Here is a 24,937-nt window from a genome sequence, read left to right as displayed (position 1 = left end):
AACTCCTTCTCTCTGCCTCTGTTTCTTTTTCCCATGCAACAATGACACCCTCTGCGTCCCAAATGAGACAAATACATTTCCTCCATTGGCGGACTGATGGCCTTAATTCGCTTTTATTTTGGAAACACGCGTCTGTCCTCCCTCCTCGTTCCCCGGGAGAGTGTGTCCTCCCTCCTCGTTCCCCGGGAGCGTCTGTCATCCCTCCTCGTTCCCCGGGAGCGTCTGTCATCCCTCCTCGTTCCCCGGGAGCGTCTGTCATCCCTCCTCGTTCCCCGGGAGCGTCTGTCATCCCTCCTCGTTCCCCGGGAGCGTCTGTCATCCCTCCTCGTGCTCCGGGATCGGGCGTCATCCCTCCTCGTGCTACAGGAGCGGGCATCATCCCTGTAGGGAATAGGTTGCCATTTAAGTATTCTCTTGGTATGTGGCACTGAACCCCAGTGGCTCACGAGCGAATGTTTTTCCTGCTAACACAAGAGGGCGCCAGACTGCCACAGGTGCCCGGAGCCTCCGTTCCACCTTTAAATCTCTGCTCCCTTTCCAGATCCGGCAGGAAAGCACATCTCCTCTTATGTTCCTGAAAGCGGTGAGGCGTAACGGAGGACGGTGTATTCTGGAACTCACCGTAGCTGATATGGCAGCAGTTGTTCCATGTTCAAGTCAAAGGTCTTTGCCCTGAACATGGAACAACTGCACAATTTTATTTCATTGTTGTCATTGCAACAACAAGCAGGTCCCCCAGTCCACCGTCCTTGTGCCAAATGGCAAACCTTTTCCATGCATAGTGCACCACCTTTGCCACTACGGGGTTCTCGTCCGAGGCGGTGCGCTACGCGAAGAACACGGCGCCACCTGGGGGCACCGGCAGCTTACTCCGCCGGCACGTTTCAGTGGCGCAGCCCAAAGCCATCCAACTGGCCGATGGTGTCAGGGATTCGGGGGGTTGTCGTGTCTCGTCCGCTCTTCACACCTCCTTGCACAGCCATAAAGGGTGGAGTGGGTGTGGGTTTGTTGGCGGAGCTTGTTGCCCTGTGGTCAGAAGCTGTGGAAGTGTTGATGTTGACTGTCTGGAATGTCGCCCCCCCCCAACAAGGCAGCGTGGGGATTAGGGCCCATTCTGACTACTGCCCTGGGTCGCACCGCAGATGGTAGCCGGGATAGCGCTGGTTGCCATGCCGACGCATAGCCCAGGCCCGTCGTCCTGGCGGCGGTAAGCCTGTCTGCACGTGTGTGTGTGTGGGGGGGGGGGGGGGTTACATGGCTACTCACCGTCCCTGTTTGAATAAATATATCATAAATAAAGTCATAGTCCTGTTCAACACACAGCTTTCAGAAGATATGTGTCCAGTGTGTCCACACACACACACACACACACACACACACAGTGTGAACATACCTGCAGAAACACACGGTACTCACAATAGCCTTAGCCAGTGGTGTGAGGATTGTGTGTCTTCGTCAGGACCTACTTTTTAAAATGGCTGACAAAATGGCTCACTACGAAACTCGTGCCATGCAGGGTTTAGGGTTCCACTGGTGGCGGGGACGACGACGACGACAGCAGATTGTTTCGATGTGAGGATGTCGATGTTGTCAGAACGTGGTTCACAAGATCCTGTGTTCAAATTCAGATTTCTGCCCTGAGGACCGACATCTGTTTATCCATAAGCTCAGCTAATGGTGTTTTCCAGATTCACATTCACCATAAGTTGCCACGGTTCTTGAAGTTGCCAAAGGTCCTCTCCGCCCCGGCATGTCGACATCCCCCTTCTCCACCACCTGTGTAACGCCTTTGGTGGTACGTGCTCAAGAGCAGACCGCGTCTAGCCACAGTGGCTGCCGTTACAGATGCCTGGTGCTCGTAGGCTGCAGGGGAAGCTAACGTGAACTCACAAACACAGCGCAGGTCCCCGGAGAAATGAACACGGACCTACGGAAGGACACAGGCCTGCGTCCCAAATTGCCGTCCGTTCCCTAAATAGCACACCGCTTTTGACTGGGGGGCCGTTAAGAATAGGGTGTGCGGTTCGAGACGCGTGGGGGGGGGGGGTCCTCTTGTTTAAATGGGAGGATTACCTTTGGAATATCCAGTATGGAATGGGTCTGCTTGGCCTTGAGGGATGCCCGAACTGGGAAGCTGAGGTGCATCTGTGGAGGTCAAGGGTGGGTATATAAAGTGTGCTGTCTCATGTGGCCTGATAGGGGCCCCACAGTAAAGGTGCCCAGGCATTTATGTGTTTTTAAAAGCATATGGGAAATGGTGGCGCTGGGAGTTCTTTCTTCGACAGCGACAGGCGCTAATGTTTTTGCTTACGCTAATGGAGAACATTCACTTGCAGTACTAGTTCAGCATTGTCACAACACATTCCAGCTCCATCACTAAGTGTTATAATGATTGTCATTAATTAAACCATGATTTATTCAGGGATGTCCCAGAGAGACCGATTCCCTTTACAGTGGAGACCTGATTAACAAATCGCAGCACAGAAATACCAAGAGAAGACCACAGTGAAGAATTTAGTGGCCCAATTTTACCAATGAACGGTGTGAGCCTAGGCCTGTTAGTGATGGAAAATCAGAATTTAATTAATAAGTAATGTAGTAACTTAACAAATGACTAAAGTCCAGACCGACTTATTCCAGTATTAGTAAGGGAATGCATTTCATGCTGGCCTCCTGTGGTAATCAAAACCAGTACCCTGACACTCATTTTTGACCCCGAATGGACCATGTTCCTTACGTTGTATACAAGCCCTGACCCCCTGTACTGTGTCGGTGCCCTCGTAGAGTGGACTTGACCCATGTCTGCACTCTCGGGGCACATGAGAGACAGGACCATGTCCCGGTACACTGTTGGAGCCTTCTTTCGGAGCTATCAGAGCAGAGGAAAGGCAATCCATGGCACAAGACAGGACTTGACCCAGGAGCGCTGACTCTATTGTCTGGAGTTGTTTTTGCTTGGCTAAGTAAGAAAGAGAAACGGAATTCCTAAGGTCAGACTAGCTAGCCTGGTCTTGTACAACTACCCGATTGTCCTGTACACCTTGCTAACATGGTTCTGTAAGGCTAGCTAGCGTGGTTCTGTAAGGCTAGCTAACGTGGTTCTGTAAGGCTAGCTAACGTGGTCCTGTACAGCTAGCTAGTGTTGACCAGAAATGTGAAAGTTGTGAGATTTATTAAGTTGTGCCCGCTAAGAGGTTGTAGGAAATTTTTATTGAACAAAGTCGGCATACAGTCAATAATATCTAGCAAAAATTGTATGTCCTCCTTGTATGATGTGTCCATCCATCCATCCATCTTCTTCCGCTTATCCGGGGCCGGGTCGCGGGGGCAGCAGTCTAAGCAGGGATGCCCAGACTTCCCTCTCCCCAGACACTTCCTCCAGCTCTTCCGGGGGGACACCGAGGCGTTCCCAGGCCAGCCGGGAGACATAGTCCCTCCAGCGTGTCCTAGGTCTTCCCCGGGGTCTCCTCCCGGTGGGACGGGACCGGAATACCTTCCCAGGAAGGCGTTCCGGAGGCCTCCGAAACAGATGTATGTATGTATGATGTGTGTTCTTACTAATAGGTACCAAATCGTTTTTTTCCCCCAGTGTTAGTTTAGAAATGGCATTTGGGCATAGAAATGAATTGAGATCCTGACTTTAGTTTCCTTAAAGTTAAACGCCTGTCTCTCCCATTGAGCTCGTTCTCTCATCTGTCCAACTCCTGCAACACTTACTCACCTGATTGGTTGTTTCCCACGGTCTACAGGTTACCCTGGCATACGCGTCAGCACACTCCCTCCTCAGATTGGTCGAGCCGGACTCATTACCCTTATCTGATTGGCTGTGCCCAGTGGTCCTCGATGGCTCAGTCGGCAGAGCGCCTAAGGTCCATCCACAAGGATGGAGGGTCAAAGCCACTGCCTGTTCTGTAATGACTGGAGTGACACGACTGACACAGAACTACACGTTCGAGCCACACACAGACACACACACACACACACACACACACACAGAGACTGACAAACATGGTGTCACTCTGGTAACATAGCTCTGTAGTCTAGCATCCGGGCGCGCTCAACTTGACCTTTCTGTCCCACCAGTTCTGTCTGTGCACCAAACACACACACACGCGTGTGCACACACCTGTAAAAGGTCAAATGGGGAAAACCTTTAACTGATTTGTCAAAGGTTCCCAAGGAGAAAAGCTATAACGCGCGTGTGTGTGCGCGCGTGTGTGTGCGCGTGTGTGTGTGTGCGCGTGTGTGTGTGTGTCGTGGAGTAAAGCCTCTGTCGTGTGTGTGGTCGAGGGTTGAGGGGTGAACGACGGGCAACGGCATTAAACGAAATAAATCCCAGCAACAAAAACAAGGACACGGTCTCCGCAGTGACATGTCTTTCATCCCTGACAGAGGACACTGAGAGTGTGTCCTGGTTAATCTCTGTGGCCTTGTTGATGTTTTGGAAATACTTTTGTCGATGACGACAGCTTTTCAAATGTTTGTGCGCGTGGTCACATTAGGGCCAAGTTTTTGCATGGCCACTTGGAAAAGATTGTATGAAACTTACAATTTCTTTGGGTGTATGCTAAATAAACTAAAATGTGCTACATGCAACAATTAAATAAAAATAAAAATGTATGTAAGGAAATCTGTCAATGGAAACGTTTCTGGGCCAGTTTGACGCCGGTAACTTACTGGGCCAGTTTGACGCCGGTAACGTACTGGGCCAGTTTGACGCCGGTAACGTACTGGGCCAGTTTGACGCCGGTAACTTACTGGGCCAGTTTGACGCCGGTAACTTACTGGGCCAGTTTGACGCCGGTAACGTACTGGGCCAGTTTGACGCCGGTAACTTACTGGGCCAGTTTGACGCCGGTAACGTACTGGGCCAGTTTGACGCCGGTAACGTGCTGTCCGGTGATATACAACGGCTGTGCTTCACTCAGCTTGTGTGGCTGTGGAACTCTCCCTCAAAACCTGAGGATTCTGGAGTGCGGTTTTTCAGGACAAAATGGCTCTACTGGACTGTAGAGTGGCCTTTTATTGTCCTCAGCACAAGGTGCGTCTGTGTAATGATCATTTTGTATTGTCTTCTTGATATGCGACACCTGTCAAGTGGATGGGTTATCTTTGCAAAGAACAAATGCTCACATGGAAGCAAACAAATGAGTGCAAAAAAAATTTTTCAGTGCGCATTCCACCTCACCACCAGTTAGCTAGCTTATCACTTCCACCAGTTTTCTTCTCACTAATGTCTCAGTTCTTATTATTAACCATGTTTGTGTTTCTGCTCTGAGGACCAGGGGTAAATACTCTCACCTCTCATCTGCTCTGCTCTCCCTCCAGTATCTTCTCTAAGTGTGTTTGCTGATGTTCTTAGAGGAGCTGAGAGTTGGTGTCCATATACACACACACATATACACACATATACACACAGACATATACACACACAGGCCCCTGGGTATTGTACTACTTTAAGTTACTGTAGGCCCCTGGGTATTCTACTATTGTATGTTACTGGTGGACCTTAGGTATTGTAGTATTGTAAGTTACTGGAGGCCCCTGGGTATTCTACTATTGTATGTTACTGGTGGACCTTAGGTATTGAAGTTTGTGAAAACACACACACACAGCCAAACGACACTCGACGATGAGGCACACCCTGTGGTCCAGTCATTCGTACGCTTGTCTGATTGACGTGTGTTGGACAGAATCTCACTCACACTGTCTCCACTTCCTCAGCTGAATGTTGTTACCTTGAGCTCATTTTGTCCTGCTTGTCCATCAGCTCTTTGACTGTTGACAGTTGAATTGTCTCCATGGGGACCATTGTGTTGTGGGTTTCAACACTGTGCTTGGTGCTTGGTGTCCCACAACTTCTACATCACTTGACTTCAGACTCTTTGTCTCTGTCTCTCTATTTCTCTCAGTCTCTCACGGTCTCTTTCTCTGTTTCTTTTTATCACTCTGCTTCAGTCTTGTGATCATTCTCCATCCCTCTCTTTCTCTCTCTCTCTCTGTCTCTCTATCTCTCTACTTCTCTCAAAGGGTTCAGTTGTGTTTATTTATTGGTGTATTAAGATCCCTATTATGTCCTGTCCGAGACTCTTCTCCTGGGGTCCCTGTCAGAGACTCTTCTCCTGGGGTCCCTGTCAGAGACTCTTCTCCTGGGGTCCCTGTCAGAGACTCTTCTCCTGGGGTCCCTGTCAGAGACTCTTCTCCTTGGGTCCCTGTCAGAGACTCTTCTCCTGGGGTCCCTGTCAGAGACTCTTCTCCTGGGGTCCCTGTCAGAGACTCTTCTCCTTGGGTCCCTGTCAGAGACTCTTCTCCTTGGGTCCCTGTCAGAGACTCTTCTCCTTGGGTCCCTGTCAGAGACTGTTCTCCTGGGGTCCCTGTCAGAGACTCTTCTTCACACAGACACACACCCTCACACAGACCCTCACACAGACCCACACCCTCACACAGACCCACACCTTCACACAGACCCACACACCCTCACACAGACCCACACACCCTCACACAGACCCACACACCCTCACACAGACCCACACCTTCACACAGACCCACACACCCTCACACAGACCCACACACCCTCACACAGACCCACACACCCTCACACAGACACACGCACCCTCACACACACACACACACACACACACAAAGACACACACACCTTCACACACACACACACACACACACACACACAAAGACACACACACACAGACGGGGAAAGGAAGAGAGATTTATGGAGAGATATATTTAAGCGTTAGCTCTATGCAAATTGGGGTCAAGGCTATAGAATGAAGTTTTGGCTTTTTCTTCCTCTTAAAAAAAACAGGCCTTTTTAATGCTTTGACAGGCAGGAGAGATCGGACTTCACATCTACCGTTGTGATTCAAGCATCTTACGTTTTCTCGTCTGGAATGAAAATAAACATTATTGTTCAATTGTTATCGTTTAATTGTATTAGCCACATGAAACCTCAGTACAGTTTCATGAAATAAAAACTTAACAAAACGGCTCATGTATACCAGATGATAGAATCTCGAATGAAGTGATAGAATGGACGTAGCGGGCGGTGAAATGCAGTGTCTAATTGCAAGCCATTTGGATGTGTTGCTCTTCATTAGCCTCAGGTTACCCGTACGTGCGTCTGTGACATTTCAATTAAAGTCAACTTCTATGTCTTCTATTTCTATGGAGAGGTACCATTCTATTCCTCCCTACAGGACTCTCTCTCACCTCTCCAGTCTTTCACTGCAGATGATCCAATTACAAACACACACACTCTCTCACACACACACACACTCCATCTCACTCACACACACACGTGCGCACACACACACACAGAGACTCGCTGCGATCCTGTTTCAGTCTTATCACCAACGCTCAGGGCAGCCGGCCTCCACTCTCCCATGATGCATTGTTCTGGTTACATCAGCTGTCTCCTCCATAACCTGCCCTCTTTCTCTCTCCCTCTCCTTACTCCCTCTCTTTCTCTTTTTCTCCCAAAGCGTCTCTTTTGTTCTGTCTAGTGATTCCGGTTGTGTTCCAAACATCACCCCGGCCAGGTCAGAGTTAGTGTGCCCTGGTGTGAACGGGGTGCCATTTAGGACACATGGTCAATGTTTCTTCATTAATCCTGATATATTCCTGCTTGTTACAAGGACAGAGATAAGAACCTGGCTTCACTCCACGGGAACCTCATTGAGATATGCTGTTGTGTGTGTGTGTGGGTTGATGGGTGTGAGACACCTCAGCACACACCCAGTTGGGTTTTGGCACTTAGGCACACCGCAGATCAATGTGAGGACACACACACCCACGTGGAACCTCTTGTACTTGGCACATTGTTACATTGCTTTCTCTTTTATTTGCCAAGATCGAGTGGAGCCCAAGAAAATCCAAATGATTAATAAGAGATGGAGAGACAGAGAGAGTGCGAAGGAAGAGTAAAGAAAGGGAGAGAGCGAACTGAAGAGAGGTGAAGAGAAATTGAAAGAGAAAGTAGAATGGAAGAAGAATAAGGTGGAGATGAGAGGCAAAAGGTGGTAATTAAAATGGCTGAGGGGAGATGACAGGGCCATGTCACCCTTTGGCAGGTCTTCACTCTAACCCTGTAATTTCCCAGGTCACCCCAGGGGACAGGACCCCTCTGACAGACAGCCAGGGGTGAGATCACCAGCCCTGTGGGAGGTGTGTGTGTGTGTGTTAAACCCTATGCTACCAACGTCATCATCCACTTCAGCGGACAGCCACGTTGCGTGTGTGTGACAGCCCAATGTCATCTTCTGTTAGGACTGTCAGAGTCATCCCATGCACGGCCAAAGGCCTGCTGGTTCTGAATTGTCTTTTAATGTCGCTAGTTAACACATGTGGAACCAGGAGAAGATGGGAATCCAGTTAACGCCTGTAGAACCAGGAGAGGATGAGTGTCTGGTTAACACCAGTAAAACCAGGAGAGGTTGAGTGTCCAGTTAATTCCTGTAAAACCAGGGGAGGATGAGTGTCTGGTTAACGCCTGTAGAACCAGGAGAGGATGAGAGTCCGGTTATCACCTGTAAAACCAGGGGAGGATGAGTGTCTGGTTAACGCCTGTAGAACCATGAGAGGATGAGAGTCCGGTTATCACCTGTAAAACCAGGGGAGGATGAGTGTCTGGTTAACACCTGTAGAACCAGGAGAAGAAGAGAGTCCAGTTATCACCTGTAAAACCAGGGGAGGATGAGAGTCCAGTTATCACCTGTAGAACCAGGGGAGGATGAGTGTCTGGTTAACACCTGTAGAACCAGGAGAAGATGACTGTCTGGTTAACACCTGTAAAACCAGGGGAGGATGAGAGTCCAGTTATCACCTGTAGAACCAGGGGAGGATGAGTGTCTGGTTAACACCTGTAGAACCAGGGGTGTATGAATGTCTGGTTAACGCCTGTAGAACCAGGAGAGGATGAGTGTCTGGTTAACACCTTCAAGACCTGGAGAGGAGTCCAAACAACCAAGTACAAGAAATGAGTGAAACATCACAGACACTCTGCTATCTCTGGAACATTGTTCAAACTGTATTCAAAATGTGAACTATTTCATGAAAGGAGGTAGAGAGGAAGGGTGAGTTGGAGGGAATGATGTTGTCACTTTTTGCATTGTTTCTGATGGTCCTATCCCAGTTATATTTATACATATACTTCTCCATGTTAATAAGGAATGTGTTGAATGTCATTTTATTGGACTGCATCACGTTGAGAAACGTGTAGCCCATCAAACATGACAGAGGCACAGAGGAAATCTACAGGGAGAGCCTGAGAGGCTGGTTTTACAGGGTCGTTTCAGAGGCTCACTCGACTTGTGATGGAACATGAGTACTCTGGTGAGATCTGAGCAATCCATTTTCCCTCACACACACACACACTCACGCATGCATGCACACACACACGCACCCACACACACTCACAGATGCATGCACACACCCATGCACACACACACACACACTCTAAGGTGGCCACAGGGGACAAGCCAGAGCAGAGGGGGGTCTTTGAAAAGCAAGTTGTGTATTTTCTTCTGTTCTTTGATGGCTAGTTATGTACATTACCCCCGTCTTCATCACTCTGTCCCGCCTCTTCGTCACTCTGTCCCCCCCTCTTCATCACCCTGTCTCCCTCTTCATCACTCTGTCCCCCCTTCTTTATCACTCTGTCCCCCTCTTTATCACTCTGTCCCCCTCTTCATCACCCTGTATCCCCTCTTCATCACACTGTCTCCCCCTCTTCATCACTGTCTCCCCCTCTTCTTGTGTGCGTACATTACTATCCACGCAAGTTTCTTTTTTTCTCTGACGATTTCACAATTCTGTCCCCAGGGTTGTTATTTTGTAAAGAAAAAGGTTATTTCCGGCTTGGGGGTTATGGGTTGGGGGTTGGGGGTTAGGGTTAGGGGTTAGGGGTTAGAGGTTGGGGGTTAGAGGTTGGGGGTTAGAGGTTGGGGGTTAGAGGTTGGGGGTTAGAGGTTGGGGGTTAGAGGTTGGGGGTTAGAGGTTGGGGGTTAGGGTTTGGGGGTTAGGGTTTGGGGTTAGGGTTAGGGGTTATGAGTTAGGGGTTATGAGTTAGGGGTTATGAGTTAGGGGTTATGAGTTAGGGGTTAGAGGTTGGGGGTTAGGGGTTGGGGGTTAGGGTTAGAGGTTGGGGGTTAGGGTTTGGGGTTAGGGTTAGGGGTTATGAGTTAGGGGTTATGAGTTAGGGGTTATGAGTTAGGGGTTAGAGGTTGGGGGTTAGGGTTAGGGGTTAGAGGTTGGGGGTTAGGGTTTGGGTTAAACAATTGGGATTAGAGTTAGAATTGGAGTTAGGTTTAAGTTTACACATGAATGTTAGGTTATTGACGTTAGGGCAGGTGTGTCAAACTCATTCCGTGCCGGTCCTACTGTCTTTTTTTCTCTCCAATTCACGTCCAATTAAGACCTAAGACAACCAGGTGAAAGGAGGAAATTATTTAGTCACCTTAATGAATCAGTCAGGTTCCTTGTAAAAGAAAAACCCTGCAGAGACAAGGACCTACATGGTATGAGGTGGACACTTGGGTTAGGTGTGTGTGTGTGTGTGTGTGGTTAGGTTAGGTGTTTCAGGTGTGCATGTGTGTGTGTGTGTGTGTGTGTGGGTGGTTAGGTGTTTCAGGTGTGTGTGGTTAGGTTAGATGTTTCAGGTGTGTGTGTGTGTGCGTGTGTGTGTGGTTAGGTTAGATGTTTCAGGTGTGTGTGGTTAGGTGTTTCAGGTGTTTCAGGTGTGTGTGTGTGGTTAGGTTAGGTGTTTCAGGTGTGTGTGGTTAGATTATGTGTTTCAGGTGTGTGTGTGTGTGTGTGTGTGTGTGTGTGTGTGTGTGGTTAGGTTAGATGTTTCAGGTGTTTGTGTGTGGTTAGGTTAGATGTTTCAGGTGTGTGTGGTTAGGTTAGATGTTTCAGGTGTTTGTGTGTGGTTAGGTTAGATGTTTCAGGTGTGTGTGGTTAGGTTAGATGTTTCAGGTGTGCGTGTGTGTGTGGTTAGGTTAGGTGTTTCAGGTGTGTGTGGTTAGATTAGGTGTTTCAGGTGTGTGTGTGTGTGGTTAGGTTAGATGTTTCAGGTGTGTGTGGTCGCTGTGTCAACACAACCATGTTTAGAATGGGACAGTTTAGAATGTTTACCACTCAGTCTGACCTCCTCTTAGGTCACTGATAAACTAAATAGACCACTCTACCCTCCTCCATCAAGACCTACTCTCCCCAACCCTCTAAATAGACCACTCTACCCTCCTCCATCAAGACCTACTCTCCCCAACCCTCTAAATCAACCACTCTACCCTCCTCCATCAAGACCTACTCTCCCCAACCCTCTAAATAGACCACTCTACCCTCCTCCATCAAGACCTACTCTCCCCAACCCTCTAAATAGACCACTCTACCCTCCTCCATCAAGACCTACTCTCCCCAACCCTCTAAATCAACCACTCTACCCTCCTCCATCAAGACCTACTCTCCCCAACCCTCTAAATAGACCACTCTACCCTCCTCCATCAAGACCTACTCTCCCCAACCCTCTAAATAGACCACTCTACCCTCCTCCATCAAGACCTACTCTCCCCAACCCTCTAAATCAACCACTCTACCCTCCTCCATCAAGACCTACTCTCCCCAACCCTCTAAATAGACCACTCTACCCTCCTCCATCAAGACCTACTCTCCCCAACCCTCTAAATAGACCACTCTACCCTCCTCCATCAAGACCTACTCTCCCCACCCCTCTAAATAGACCACTCTACCCTCCTCCATCAAGACCTACTCTCCCCACCCCTCTAAATAGACCACTCTACCCTCCTCCATCAAGACCTACTCTCCCCACCCCTCTAAATAGACCACTCTACCCTCCTCCATCAAGACCTACTCTCCCCACCCCTCTAAATCAACCACTCTACCCTCCTCCATCAAGACCTACTCTCCCCACCCCTCTAAATAGACCACTCTACCCTCCTCCATCAAGACCTACTCTCCCCACCCCTCTAAATCAACCACTCTACCCTCCTCCATCAAGACCTACTCTCCCCACCCCTCTAAATCAACCACTGTACCCTCCTCCATCAAGACCTACTCTCCCCAACCCTCTAAATAGACCACTCTACCCTCCTCCATCAAGACCTACTCTCCCCACCCCTCTAAATCAACCACTCTACCCTCCTCCATCAAGACCTACTCTCCCCAACCCTCTAAATAGACCACTCTACCCTCCTCCATCAAGACCTACTCTCCCCAACCCTCTAAATCAACCACTCTACCCTCCTCCTGACTGCAGTTGTACATAGAAAATATATCTAAATACTATTTATATGTTATTAATTGAAGCATCCTTCTCTGTAATTTTGTGACTTTGTCCTAACTGTCACACCTCACCTTCTGTCACCTTTTAAGTCTGTCCGGTGTGAAGACGGGACTGAGATGCAAAGCTGAATGTTCAAACTGATATCAGTGAGTCATACAATATCAGCCATGTAGCAGATTCTTGAATTTCAAGGTGAATCACAGTCATGCCGACACATTTATGAATGGGTGTCCCGGGAATCGAACCCAGTATCCTGGCATTGCTCGCGCCACGCTCTGCCCACTCAGCCATAAATGACCAATTGAAAGGAGCCGAGTTTCACAACCACGCCCACCGACACAAGGTCGCGGAAGATGACTTCAGCATCCAGTCAGCGACCAATCTCTCGTTGCTAAATGACAGATTCCTACTTTGTGGCGATATTGGTTTCGCTGCAGAAAAGGGCTGACGTCCTGAAAAAGCAGGTTATTATAGGATAAAAGAAACCTCTTATGGACACGTTACACACACACACACACACATTACACACACTACACAAACACACACACACACACACAAAGAATCCTCTTATGTCAGGAAGCTGGTTACAGCAGTAGAGCAGTGCTGTTGCTGGCCCCAGCGTTTCCATGGCTCGTTTATCTGTTTATTTTTATTTTTTTGAGAGTTGTAGTTTGGTGTGTGTGTGTGTGTGTGTGTGTGCGCATTTGTGTGTGGTTCGGGGGGTAAGTGGTGAAGTAAGATTTTCTTTCCCCTACAGCAGGAACAAGGGACAGAGATAAGAGAGTGTTCAGCCTCAGCAATATGTAGAGAGAGAGGGAGATGGAGGGAGGGATGGATGGAGCCATGGAAGGAGAGTCCATCCTCAGCATTCTGAGAGAGGGATGGACGAGAGGGGAGGAAAAGAAATCCAGTCTGCCCTCAGTGATACCCTGGTCATGGAGAGAGGGGAAAGAAAGGGAGTGATTTGGAGAGGAAGAAGAGCAAGTTCCTAGGCTTTAGCAGTATCGGAAGAAAATTAAGAGAGAGAGAAGTAGAGAGAAGTGGAGAGAGGGAGAGAGGAGAGAGAGAGAGACAGAGAGAGGGAGAGTGGGAGAGAGTGGCCCCGTTATACCTTATTGCTATTATAAAAAAAGTAACAAATACAATCACAACTGGACAAATAGCATTTGAAAAAAAAAAATACAATTGGCTGTAGGGTTAAAATTAGGGTTAAGGGTAAAGGTTACAGTAAGGTCATGTTTAGGAATAAATTAGGGTTAGGGTAAGAGTTACTGTAAGGTCATGTTTAGGAATAAAAGGTTTAGGTTTAGTAAAAATAATATTTTAAGGGTAGTTAACATTGATGTCCCTATTTAGATAGACTAGTGTGTGTTAGGTTTCATACAAGTAGGAGAACTATTGTTCATCATCAACGAGGACTAACTACGAATGCTGGCAAACGTGGTGGTAAATCTTAATGTCTTTGCCACATCTTTAATCTAAGCTTGGAGGAATGTGTATTCTCCAGCATCTGGAGAGGAGTCAAAGACTATCTGACACCTAATAAGAGCAAAGCACCCTTTAAAGGTTCAAACAGTTGACCAATCAGCAGTTACTACCGGTGGTAAGAAAACATTTGGGAAGGAATGTGTTATGATGTTAAATACCACGTTATTTCACAGAAATGTAATTGATAACACAGCTTGATTATAGAGAATGGAAACTCAACAGGTTCGGCCCTGACTGACTGTCTGGTCTGTTGGTCGGCCCTGACTGACTGTCTGGTCTGTTGGTCGGCCCTGACTGACTGTCTGGTCTATTGGTCGGCCTAGACTGACTGTTTGGTCTATTGGTCGGCCCTGACTGACTGTTTGGTCTATTGGTCGGCCCTGACTGACTGTCTGGTCTATTGGTCGGCCCTGACTGACTGTTTGGTCTATTGGTCGGCCCTGACTGACTGTCTGGTCTGTTGGTCGGCCCTGACTGACTGTCTGGTCTGTTGGTCGGCCCTGACTGACTGTCTGGTCTATTGGTCGGCCCTGACTGACTGTCTGGTCTGTTGGTCGGCCCTGACTGACTGTCTGGTCTGTTGGTCGGCCCTGACTGACTGTCTGGTCTATTGGTCGGCCTAGACTGACTGTTTGGTCTATTGGTCGGCCCTGACTGACTGTTTGGTCTATTGGTCGGCCCTGACTGACTGTCTGGTCTGTTGGTTGGCCCTGACTGACTGTCTGGTCTATTGGTCGGCCTTGACTGACTGTCTGGTCTGTTGGTTGGCCCTGACTGACTGTCTGGTCTATTGGTCGGCCTTGACTGACTGTTTGGTCTATTGGTTGGCCCTGACTGACTGTTTGGTCTATTGGTTGGCCCTGACTGACTGTTTGGTATATTGGTCGGCCCTGACTGACTGTTTGGATAGAAGATACTGGTGATAATCAGATGACGATGGAAGCTTGCAACTTTAAATACAGTTGACTGTAAACCTTTTAATATCATTGATAATAAACCTTTTTGTGTCATTGATAATGAATGGCAGCTGATAATAATACACTGGTGTTTTTGACCTAAATCCTCTGCTATTTAATGGATTAAGAGTTACCCATCTAATAGAACCCAGAAGGTCCTTTTGAACTCAAATCCAACTGATTGGGGGGCACCGCAGGGCACTCACCTTGGGCCTTTATTGTCCTCTGTTTTGACCAATGACCTTCCACTAAGCTCGAAAAGAGCTGGTGTCCCTACCTAGCATGACTCAGTGTTAAAGCATGTGTGTCAAATACAACCATCAAAGAAATAACTGAAACGCAGTCAAGAGCTCCAGTCAGGCCTGGAATAGATGGATAGCAATAAGCTGGTCCCTATTATCTACTTAGCCCTGTATTGTTTACAGATCACTTACTGAACTGTGGTTCAACCGAGAATAAGTTTGAAATGACGTCAGTTATATCCATTTTTACATTTAAGTAATTTAGCTGACCGTGTTACTTCATCCTTTGATCTATTTTGTTAATTTTGTATTATTGACAAAACTGGACCTGGGTTTCATATGAATCAAACCTTAACTGAGTGATTGTTATAGAAAGAATTGTCATCAAGAAATAATTCATTCAGAATAATGCGTTCCACATTTGTTGCCACCTCTTGGAAATCTTATGAACAAAATCAAATTTGTGTATATTCCAATTAAGATTTATTTTCAAAGCTTTGGAAAGTCAGTCTTTCCTAAATATGAGAACACAAGGGAAATGAGACAAAAGGTTGGTAAACTTCACAAATCAGGCAGTGGCTATGAAAAGATGGCTACACTGCTGAAGATACTCTGTGGTGGTGGATCTGTGATGTTGTGGGGCTGTTTTACTTCCGAAGGCCCTGGGAACCTTGATACTATTGGTATACGTTGCAACATCAAGTCCACGAAGTAACCAGAGGTTTTGGGCCAAAACCTGTCTGCCTCTGCCAGCAGGCTTAAACTGGGTTGCCATTGGAAACTCCAGCAGGATTACGATCCAAAACACACCTCCAAATCTATTGAAAATCTCTGGGGTGAGCTGACAAGGAGAGTCCACAAGTGAGAACTTAGCACGCTGAAGGAGGTATGGTCTCAAATCTGTGTGGAGGAATGGTCTCAAATCTGTGTGGAGGAATGGTCTCAAATCTGTGTGGAGGAATGGTCTCAAATCTGTGTGGAGGAATGGTCTCAAATCTGTGTGGAGGAATGGTCTCAAATCTGTGTGGAGGAATGGTCTCAAATCTGTGTGGAGGAATGGTCTCAAATCCCTTCCCATGGTCTCCCACCTCATAATACATTGCAGCAGACGAAACAGAGGGTTAGAGGTTTTTTTGGCAGATTTAGCGCAAAGTAGTAAATGCAGGGGTGCCAATAAATGAATCACTGTATCACACACATCTACAACTACGGAAGGAATTAAGAGACCACTGCACCTTTTTCTTTACTTTCCAAAAAAGTTGAAAAGGAAGGTTTTGAGTGAGGAACAGAAGGGTTAAAATTAAGAGACCACTGCAAATTGAACGCTTCTATTCCTCACTCAAAACCTTCCTTTTCAACTTTTTGGAAAAAAAGGTGCAGTTGTCTCAGAATCTGTATTTGTTATTTTATTATTTCTTCTGTATGCACTGGTGAGCGGAGCCTTGCCTTGACCTTTAAGAGTTCACTTTGTTCAGGTGTCTGTGAGCGTGACCCTCACACCCATTGCGACCCCTGACCCCCCCCCCAGGTTGTTTTGTCTACCCATGACTCTTTTTTTTCCCCTCATACTCCTTTCCTTGTCTGTTGGTAGACTCGAGTTTCACTTCCCTGTCCGATGGCGTTCTGCTTGGCTGAGCTTCACTGCTGGTCCTCCAGGAGTGTCCTGCAAGTCACAGGTAATGCTACACGAATGTGCGTGCGTGCGTGCGTGCGTGCGTGGGTGGGTGTGTGCGCTGTTGTACCTGATGTGTTTGTCCCATTATTTAGGTTCTATTCATTTTATGTCCGTGCTTCAGGCATAGGATGCCCGCCAACCAACCCCTGACCCCTGACCTCCACGACCTTGAGGGCGGGACCTGAGTTTGAGTCAGGGGTTGACAGGGCCCATCCGTCTATCTTTTCATCTCCCAGGTGATTGACGGGAAGAAATGTTCTTTTCTTCATTTTCTTGTTTTCGACTTTTCTTTTAACCGCCTGGTGCGCCCCAGGCAGCGGCGTTTGTGTGACAGGGTGTGACAGCTGTGTGCCTAACTGATGGCAGCTTTCCTTATTTTGTTTGTTTGTGACTTTGTGTGTTTTTGCTATCTGAGCAAACGCTGGGTGGAGGGATATATCAGGTGAAGGCGGCCTGGGTGGCGGGGCGCGACGCCGTATCGTATCCATCCACCACAGACATCCTGGTTATCAGTCTGGACGGGGGGATGACAGTCGCGTGCGGAAACAACTACGAACGGAAGCATGTTGATGTGTGTTTGGTAATTTCGTTTGCGCGCACGCACGCACGCGTGTGTGTGTGTGTGTGTCAGTGCTCCGCTCTGTATTACTTTGACCTGTCGCAAGGAGGAGCAGCGGCAACACACACACACACACACACACAGTGTGTCTCAGCAGCAGTCGGGGTGGTGATAACGTAGTGATGTGCTGTCAGAATCCTGGTCTGGCATTATGGCCGCTCGGTAATAACACCCAATAAAAAGCTCCTCTCAGCAGTTTGTACGAGAGTGAGGGAGAGGGGAGGCGCTGGGGGGGGAGGGAGGGAGGGGGGACGACAGTGGGAATGCGTGAGAGAGGGGCGGAGAGTGCGATAGGGGTGTGTCCCGGGGGGAGTTGGGGGGGGGTTACGGCACGCTCCTCTCCTCTTCATTATTATACCCCTCATCCCTCCGTCCCTCCCTGCTCCTCCGCCCTCATCCCTCCCTCCTCTGCCCTCGTTCTTATCTGGACCAGAGGGCAGACAGACGGGACAGGACCCGAGCTGATAGGGATTGTTTATCCCGGGCTGAGGAACTGCTGATCTGTGGGCTTTTTCTCACTGACCGCTGATCATGTCTTACTACTTCTCTCTCTCTCTCCATCCCTCTGTCCCTCTCTCTCTCTCTCCATCCCTCTGTCCCTCTCTCTCTCTCTCTCTCTCTCTCCATCCCTCTGTCCCTCTCTCTCCCTCTCCATCCCTCTGTCCCTCTCTCTCTCGTCTCACTTCCTCCATTTGTCTGTGTCCCGCTACTACTTCTGTGTCTCTTTCCGTCCTCTCCTCCATCTCTCTCTTCCTGTCTTTCCACACAGACACAGATATTGGCACCTATCAGTACTATGAGAAAGGAGAGGCAGGTAAATATCGTCACTGTTTGTTGGGTATGTACTATTCCTCTCTCGACTGCAAATGCACAACACGCACGTGCTCGCTCGCGCGCAAGAAACACACTTTCGCACACGCCGAAACACACCCTTGTGAACCTGAAATGTAGGACCCTGTTCTTTCCACAAGAGGGAGTCCCTGGCACATTGGAGGCACTTAGTGACCCCCCCCCCCCCCCCACACCATCCCTCAGGCACAGATCTTGGATCAGCTTACCCTCCCCCAAATCCTGACATTAACTGTAGGGGGCGAAACTGCAACACTGGCCTTAGACCAGTGTCCATGTCACCACAGGCTAGTCCTTCCTACCTCGTTCCTGAGCAGGTGCCTGTTTCTGAGTGTGTGAATGTCCTCTCGGCCTGTTATCTGATTACGGGCCTCTGATCCTGGAAGTGGCCATCGGGGCCTACAACAACCTACCAGACAGACCACTTTCCTGCTCCTGGAAGCTGGGGACATGTCGCTGGTAAGGGCTTGTCGGCTGTGCAGGTTGGAGGGTCTGTCTTTAGCCCTGGATTGCGGCCTGTGTCCCCTATGAAATCACACCTACAAAGGCAGTCACACACTAACACACGCTAACACGTGCTAACACACACTAACACACGCTAACACGTGCTAACACACACTAACACACGCTAACACGTGCTAACACACGCTAACACACGTCAGGAACCTTGACCCAGGCCAATGCCGCTGGAGAGGCCTTGTCACTGTCACGTGTTTGTTACTCTCTGCCGCCCAAAGAGTAACGAAAGGGAATTGTTGTGGAAATGTCTTGAACTGATGTATTCTTGGTCGTCCTATTCATGTATGAATTAGTTACTAGTTAAAGATGCCGAGAGGAGTCTGGTGTTTTCCTGGGGAGGCATCCTTGACCAGCTTCCTTGACCGGCACCAGTGGATTAGATGGTTACTCGTAAATCTGTATAACCCTTTAGTGTCTCTGGTGATTATCCAGACATTGTGTCTCCTCAGGAGTTGAGAAGGATAAGGTGGGGGGACAGCCTGCCCCTTGGGTAAATGTTACACAAGACAGATGGGCAACAACTTACCATACCCCTTTTTGTATGTGATATATACTGTTGAGTGAGCTATATTGAGTTAGAGACTCCTCGGACGATTATGTTTGTAAGCAGTTTACGCATCTCTCATATTTGCAAATAATAATAAAATGATCGTGCCTAGAGAATTTTGTCTCTGTTTCTTACTTCTTTAAGAGTGTCGATCGATGGAATTACCATCACAGAATGGATGATAAAAATTAGAGATTTAGGCACAAGTGCGAGCACACGCACACATGCAAACTCTATTTCTAATGTGGTACGTTCACAACACTCATGCAGAACACACATGTTAACAGTACACTGCGAGTAGTACACTGTGAATAGTACACTGCGAGTAGTACACTGTGAATAGTACACTGTGAGTAGTACACTGTGAATAGTACACTGCGAGTAGTACACTGTGAATAGTACACTGTGCCTCTTGTTGGTTTTGACATCTTTGTTTTCTTCTCCAGACCCCTCAACCGAGCACCACCAACACCACCACTACTACAAAGAGAAAAGGGTCTTCTCTGAATGTAAGTGTTTGCAAATAGATACGCAACAACACAAGCCTTTGGCTGGAAATACGTCTCAAGCAGTATATGATGAATACTAACAGTATCACAAGCCACAGGTTATGTAACAAAATGGAATTCAACTCTCTGGTCTTCTGACTGGATGTACGGTCTTGTGAGAAGAGTGGGTGTGGTATATGGCAGATATAGACTCACGAGGCACATTGAACCATTTCTTTCGCACAGTCGAACGTGGTGTGTTCACATACTTCGGATCTTCCGAAAAAAGAGTGGCGGGAGGTAAGATGGGGGAGGGTGTTAATATCAACCCGGGACGAGGGGAGGTAAGATGGGGGAGGGTGGTAATATCAACCCGGGACGGGGGGTGGTAATATCAACCCGGGACGGGGGGTGGTAAGATGGGGGAGGGTGGTAATATCAACCCGGGACAGGGGGAGGTAAGATGGGGGAGGGTGGTAATATCAACCCGGGACGGGGGGTGGTAAGATGGGGGAGGGTGGTAATATCGACCCGGGACGAGGGGAGGTAAGATGGGGGAGGGTGGTAATATCAACCCGGGACAGGGGGAGGTAAGATGGGGGAGGGTGGTAATATCGACCCGGGACGAGGGGAGGTAAGATGGGGGAGGGTGTTTATATCAACCCGGGACGAAGGGGAGGTAAGATGGGGGAGGGTGTTAATATCAACCCGGGACGGGGGGAGGTAAGATGGGGGAGGGTGGTAATATCAACCCGGGACGAGGGAGGTAAGATGGGGGAGGGTGTTAATATCAACCCGGGACGGGGGGTGGTAAGATGGGGGAGGGTGGTAATATCAACCCGGGACAGGGGGAGGTAAGATGGGGGAGGGTGGTAATATCGACCCGGGACAGGGGGAGGTAAGATGGGGGAGGGTGGTAATATCGACCCGGGACAGGGGGAGGTAAGATGGGGGAGGGTGTTAATATCGACCCGGGACAGGGGGAGGTAAGATGGGGGAGGGTGTTAATATCGACCCGGGACAGGGGGAGGTACAACGTCTTCTCACCAATCACATTACCATAAGGGATTTAATTAGAAAGTAAACTAATGAAACAAACCGAATTTACTCAATCCATGCACAAATGGTGACCATGCAGAGATTTTCAAATTAGCCCCCCCCCCCCGTGCCTTATTGGTTAAATATACCACAGCTTTCCGCCAACCAGTATTTAGGGTTTGTAATGTCTGAGGTATCATGGCTTTTGGCCAGTCGGTACCAGAAGTTTTCCATTGGGGATATTTAAATATAAAGAAGGGCACCCTGTTACTCATCTGTTCCTACTAACTCTGTCAATGTTTCTAATCTTTGAATGAAGGAATGACTGTTACTCTGCTAAATGACTGACAATTAAATATGATGCAACCATTGAGGTAGGGTGAGGGGTTCAGTGGGGTCTGGTGGATTATGTAAATGAGGGGTGTGGTGGATTATGTAAATGAGGGGTGTGGTGGATTATTTAAATATGGGGTGTGCTGGGTTATGTAAATGAGGGATGTGCTGGGTTATGTAAATGGTGGGTTGGTGGGTTATGTAAATTTAGGGTGTGGTGGGTTATGTAAATTTAGGGTGTTGTGGGTTATATCAATGAGGGATGTTGTGGGTAATGTACATGGCGGGGTGTGGTGAATAATGTAAATGCCGGGATGTGGTGGATTATGTAAATGCCGGGATGTGGTGGATTATGTAAATGCCGGGATGTGGTGGATTATGTAAATGCCGGGATGTGGTGGATTATGTAAATGAGGGGTGTGGTGGGTTATGTAAATATGGGGTGTGCTGGGTTATGTAAATGAGGGATGTGCTGGGTTATGTAAATTTAGGGTGTGGTGGGTTATTTCAATGAGGGATGTTGTGGGTTATGTACATGGCGGGGTGTGGTGAATAATGTACATGTGTGGTAGGTTATTTTAATGAGGGGTGTGGTGGGTTATTTTAATGAGGGGTGTGGTGAGTAATTTGAATGAAGGGTGTGGTGGGTTATGTTAATGAGGGGTGTGGTGAGTTATTTGAATGAGGGGTGTGGTGGGTTATTTTAATGAGGGGTGTGGTGGGTTATTTTAATGAGGGGTGTGGTGAGTAATTTGAATGAAGGGTGTGGTGGGTTATTTTAATGACGGGTGTGGTGGGTTATTTTAATGAAGGGTGTGGTGAGTTATTTTAATGAAGGGTGTGGTGGGTTATTTTAATGAAGGGTGTGGTGGGTTATTTTAATGAGGGGTGTGGTGGGTTATTTTAATGAGGGGTGTGGTGGGTTATTTTAATGAGGGGTGTGGTGAATAATGTAAATGTGTGGTGGGTTATTTTAATGAGGGGTGTGGTGGGTTATTTTAATGAGGGGTGTGGTGAGTTATTTTAATGAAGGGTGTGGTGAGTTATTTTAATGAAGGGTGTGGTGGGTTATTTTAATGAAGGGTGTGGTGGGTTATTTTAATGAGGGGTGTGGTGGGTTATTTTAATGAAGGGTGTGGTGAGTTATTTTAATGAAGGGTGTGGTGGGTTATTTTAATGAAGGGTGTGGTGGGTTATTTTAATGAGGGGTGTGGTGGGTTATTTTAATGAAGGGTGTGGTGGGTTATTTTAATGAAGGGTGTGGTGGGTTATTTTAATGAGGGGTGTGGTGAGTTATTTGAATGAAGGGTGTGGTGGGTTATTTTAATGAGGGGTGTGGTGGGTTATTTTAATGAGGGGTGTGGTGAGTTATTTGAATGAAGGGTGTGGTGGGTTATGTACATGAGGGGTGTCAGAGGTTATGTTAATGGGACTGTGTGCACGTACGTGCTCTAGTGAACGTGTGTGTGCGCCCCCCAGTCCAAATGTCCACCCCTGAGTGGCTCCATTAGGGACCTAATCATCATACCAGGAGGGCCGTCTCCCAGGAAATAACTCCCAGCCAATCAGTCAGTCAGTCAGCCTCTCTCTCTCTCTCTCTGTCTCACACCCTCTTTTTCCCTCCTTCTCTCTCTCTCTCCCCACGTCTTTCGCCCAGGAGGGGAATACAAACACCCTTATCAGGAGACAAACACACGTCCCCCTGCCCTCCCTCACCCCCTCACCCTCCCCCCCCCAGCTCCCGCGCTGCCTCATTTGCATCCCAGTGCCTACCCACTCCCGCTCTGTCTAAAAGAGTGGCTGTGTTTTCTTAATGCTTTATTTTTAAATGGAGGGAGGAGAAAAACCGATCAGAGGATGATTACGCCATCTTGAAAAGCAGACCTCCTTCCCTTCCATATTAGCACTCATGTATATGCACGGCGAAGAACTAGGCCCCAGAATTCAATTAACTTTTCTATTTTTTTTTCTTCCCCTCCCTCCCTCCCTCCCTCTTTCTCTCTCGTTCTCCCTTTCCCACTGGAGTGAGAGATCTAGTGAGAGTATGGGGAAATTACGAGGGTTTGTGTGTGGAACCAGCTAGTTTCAAGTGGCGTGTGTATTTAGATATGTTCGGCTAACTTTGAGCTTGCCCTCCCACGCTGTGGTTGAGATAACTTCAGGAGAGTCTCTGAGTTGACTGGCTGTGGCTTTTGTTCTCAGTGTGTCTGGAAGCTGTAAAACACGACATCAAACAAATATGGATTATCAATATTTCCATTAGATGAAACATGTTTGTGGTTTGTATTTGTTTGTGATGAGAGCTCGCTCACTGGTGGAGATCTGACTCTGATTCCAACAGCTTAAACAAATATTTCTGTTCTAACCACTCTATAGCAGCATGTAATGTGTTCTAACAACTTTATAGCAGCATGTGATGTGTTCTAACCTCTGTAGCAGCATGTAATGTGTTCTAACAACTTTATAGCAGCATGTGATGTGTTCTAACCTCTATAGCAGCATGTAATGTGTTCTAACAACTTTATAGCAGCATGTAATGTGTTATAACCTCTCTATAGCAGCATTTAATGTGTTCTAACCACTTTATAGCAGCATGTGATGTGTTCTAACTTCTATAGCAGCATGTAATGTGTTCTAACAACTTTATAGCAGCATGTAATGTGTTATAACCTCTCTATAGCAGCATTTAATGTGTTCTAACCACTTTATAGCAGCATGTAGTGTGTTCTAACCTCTATAGCAGCATGTAATGTGTTCTAACCACTTTATAGCAGCATGTAATGTTTTCTAACCTCTATAGCAGCATGTAATGTGTTCTAACCACTTTATAGCAGCACGTAATGTGTTCTAACCTCTCTATAGCAGCATTTAATGTGTTCTAACCACTTTATAGCAGCATGTAGTGTGTTCTAACCTCTATAGCAGCATGTAATGTTCTAACCACTCTATAGGAGCATGTATATAAAAAATACTTTAAAACATCACCTAATGTGTTCTAACATCCATGACTCATATTCTGATGTGTTCCAACTGGCCTACTCTTAAATATAATCTCATGTGTTGTTACCAATATAACACACTAATCTGTGTTCTAACAGCTTTCAAACACAACCTCTGTTCTAACGACTCAAACAATCTGTTGTACGAGCTATAAATCACAACCTCTCCGTGTTTGATCGGAACACAACTTATAATATGACACCTTTTAATTTGACACAGCCTTGCAGGTCTCAGTTGATTAACCAGGTGTTATTAACCTCAGGCCTTAGGTTGTTTTGTTCAAGCCCTCTTCTCATGGACTTGTTTTAAACCTGGGTTACCTTTTTAATGCACCAGGAGGATTAAACTGCATTAAAGACCCTCCCCTGACTGCTGGACTGCCTACGACCCCTGTCAGCTGTGAAAGACCAACGTCCAAGACCTGCTGTGTCCAGAACCAAACATCTGATTCTCTTTTTAAGGAGTCTGTAAAATTCACTTTAAAAGTAAAAGCACCATATAAAATAAATCTACAGTGCATATGCAGTCTAAAAATGAAAGGTTCCCTTTAAGGATTCTTCACATTGAAAATGTCGGGGAACCCCAAAACTTAGTCCAAGAACCCAATTGGAAAAGATTCTTCAACAAGATAGATTCAACAATCTATACAAAATACTCCACACTTAAGTTGATATTTGTTAAATAACTGTATATAAAAAATGTGTTAAAAATGCAAAACTTGGATATGTCTCCACCCACCTGAGTTAATACTTGGTGAAAGAACCTTTGCTAGTAATTAAAGCTGTGTGTCTGTTGGGGTTGGATCTCTTCCAACTTTGTACACCTACATTTTGTCAATATAAAAACATTTTTAAAATCCCAAAACTTTTC

At 47.4% G+C, this 24,937-nt stretch overlaps 1 protein-coding gene across 4 annotated transcripts in view; it reads left to right on the top strand.

Moving 5' to 3' along the window:
- wdpcp (WD repeat containing planar cell polarity effector) overlaps positions 1-24,937 on the top strand; it is a 72,853-nt gene that overhangs the window by 7,476 nt on the left and 40,440 nt on the right. For all 4 annotated transcript variants that reach the window (XM_029120032.2, XM_029120029.2, XM_029120030.2 and 1 more), the window contains exons 2-4: positions 16,591-16,675; positions 18,063-18,131; positions 19,655-19,717. In XM_029120032.2, coding sequence (XP_028975865.2) covers positions 16,615-16,675; positions 18,063-18,131; positions 19,655-19,717 — 193 coding nt within the window. In that variant the 5' untranslated portion in view covers positions 16,591-16,614. The remainder of the gene's footprint in view (positions 1-16,590; positions 16,676-18,062; positions 18,132-19,654; positions 19,718-24,937) is intronic.

The sequence above is a fragment of the Esox lucius genome, chromosome 5, assembly GCF_011004845.1.
Source record: "Esox lucius isolate fEsoLuc1 chromosome 5, fEsoLuc1.pri, whole genome shotgun sequence".
In the NCBI taxonomy this organism is placed as follows: domain Eukaryota; kingdom Metazoa; phylum Chordata; class Actinopteri; order Esociformes; family Esocidae; genus Esox; species Esox lucius.
Note: the sequence above shows the minus strand (reverse complement) of the source record. Positions and strands in the feature narration are given on the sequence as shown.